Consider the following 2,335-nt stretch of genomic DNA (forward strand, 5'->3'; position numbering starts at 1 on the left):
GGGTCGGGTGAGAAAAAAGGGGAGATGGCAAAAAGATATTGATAGTTCCGGCTGTAGCCAACAGCATATTAAGTTTGGCAGCAAGCATTGTATCAAAAAGCATGGATTGCCCACCATACAGTTTGTGCTGAGACATTTTCATTGAGCATGCGGCCTTTTTGAAAATGTAACGCTTCTTTCTGGGAAAACGTTTAGGTTTACAGAATATACATATTACTTAAAGTATGGAAATGAACGTTCACTTCGGAAAACAAGAAAACATAACTGATTCACCAGCCTGACTGGTGGTGCTCAGCATTTTGCGGATAGATTTTTTTGGTGCAGTGCGGAGTAACAGTTAGGCCAAAGTGTATACGTTGTGTTTGAGTGAGTGCTGTTACTTATTGTCCATCTGACCACAATGCCGCCCTCTCCCACTACGACATATGAACGTGTCGGTTACCAGACGGACACTGAGACCCTGGTGGTGCCGGGACTTGACGAGGGGAGGCGACTGAACCGAGGAGACCCACACAAGAATACCGCACCCTTGTGAGTATACCAGTGTTTTGCAGACACTCGAGCTGAATTCAGACTCACGATATCGTCAGCGTTTTCTTCTAATTTCCCTGAATTGAATGTGCTTTATCTAAAAATATTAGTAACACACTTGAGTAGCGATTGTTCTCACCTAACAATCAGAAGATGTCGAACTCGAAGGCAGAATATCTTGGGTTTGATCCTCGATCGGAGCAATAGCTTAGTACAGTGTATCCTTTGGAAAGAGTGTGTTTCGTTAGTTTTCTCAATTCGCAGCACTAAACGCTGTGCAGCATGCCCCGACAGAAATACTAGTATAGAAATGATTGCATTAGAGTGCCATACAGACTTCCTCGCGGTATGCTCCCTCCCTCGGCTCCATAGACGGAGAAGATCAATTGGCTTTGACAAGTCTGCCAAAATGAAGTACAAGACTGTAGCCTCACGACTTAACATGTATACAAAGAGATCAAAGCATAGATAATATGAGTACCATCCTGCTCATCCGTGTTGGGATTGTCGAAATTCATGGCCCTTGTGTTAAAGCAATTATTGCACACAATGATTCTCATGTTGCATCATATTATATAAATGTGATCTTAATAAACAATTTTTAGTTTTAATAAGTGTTTTACAGCACATGCAACACAATAAAGTCATATAAGTGCTGTAATAAACAATGCGTTTGCATTTGAACACAGATATCACATGACATTGTGCACACAAATAAATGTTCTCGTGATCTTTTCAAACGGGTCATTCCTGACAGAACTGTTCTCAATAAAAGCGACGTTCTGCTGTATGAGGTATAGACTTGAATTATAATATCTTAGACCACGCACTGTCATGGCTGCCGCTCTTTGCGGTGCGTACTTTCCACGGGTGTAAAAGTGAATGGCAAAACATCAGTCGTGCTATTATCAAGCGCATAAAGTACCCCCCACCCCCTTTCGTGTGCTTTTCATTAGGCTAAACAATTAAGCCAGAAGATGAGCCACATTGTGAACTGGAATAACACCAAAGTGCACGCACGATCTAAGATGATTAAATCACAAGTCTATAGAATGAAATAATATATATCGCGTTACCTCCCAGTGGGTGACATGTACAGATCGCTACCCAGAACTACAAAGTTTGATCTGCTGAGTACCTGGTTTTTGATAAATTTTTGAAGTTTAAAATGTTGAGTTTCATGGTTAAGGTTTTCGGAGGCAAGTCTTTGAATATCATTATCTTGATAGCGACTCCGAATTATCTAACGATTTTGATAGAGCCGGTAGAACATTTTGGTTTCTGACCTCACGGTCACAGTAACTCAAAACGGCCAAAAATATCAGCAGATAGAACTTTGTAATTGTAAGGTGGTGATCAACTAGGACGTGCAATGTTTCCCATAAGGGCAAATCGTACGTGTGCTTTAAAATCAAAGGTTTGAATCTGACATTTACCTTGACGCATCTTTGCCACCATTACCAGGGAACTTAATGTTTTGAAATATTTTAAACCAGAAAATGTTAAGTTTGCAAGTTATTTAGCCCAACCAACTGACAAGCCTGATCCTCCTGCGAGCCAAGAAAAACTGGACAAAATCAAGACCAGCGACAAATGGACGCGGAAGTACAGCACTTGTGAAGAGCCGAGTGTATCCGGTCGATAACAACAACAATATAGAAATAATAATAATAATATATGATAGAATAGATACGGCCTGTCTTAAGTGTCGGAGCTACTAAGTGGCAACCGAGTGCGTTTACTTCTTACCGTATTTATACTGCGGTTTTTCACTCAATGTGATGTTATTGGATTCTCTCTCTCT

The 2,335-nt window shown here is 40.8% G+C and overlaps 1 protein-coding gene across 1 annotated transcript in view; it reads left to right on the forward strand.

Annotated features, from left to right (window-relative positions):
• Window positions 1–2,335, forward strand: part of LOC101855861 (solute carrier family 15 member 4) — a gene marked incomplete in the record, with an annotated part of 38,255 nt that overhangs the window by 12,357 nt on the left and 23,563 nt on the right. Inside the window, 1 exon segment of the mRNA XM_005095782.3 lies at window positions 196–531. Within this exon segment, the coding sequence (XP_005095839.3) occupies window positions 401–531 (131 nt within the window).

The sequence above is a fragment of the Aplysia californica genome, unplaced genomic scaffold (genome assembly GCF_000002075.1).
Source record: "Aplysia californica isolate F4 #8 unplaced genomic scaffold, AplCal3.0 scaffold00113, whole genome shotgun sequence".
In the NCBI taxonomy this organism is placed as follows: Eukaryota; Metazoa; Mollusca; class Gastropoda; order Aplysiida; family Aplysiidae; genus Aplysia; species Aplysia californica.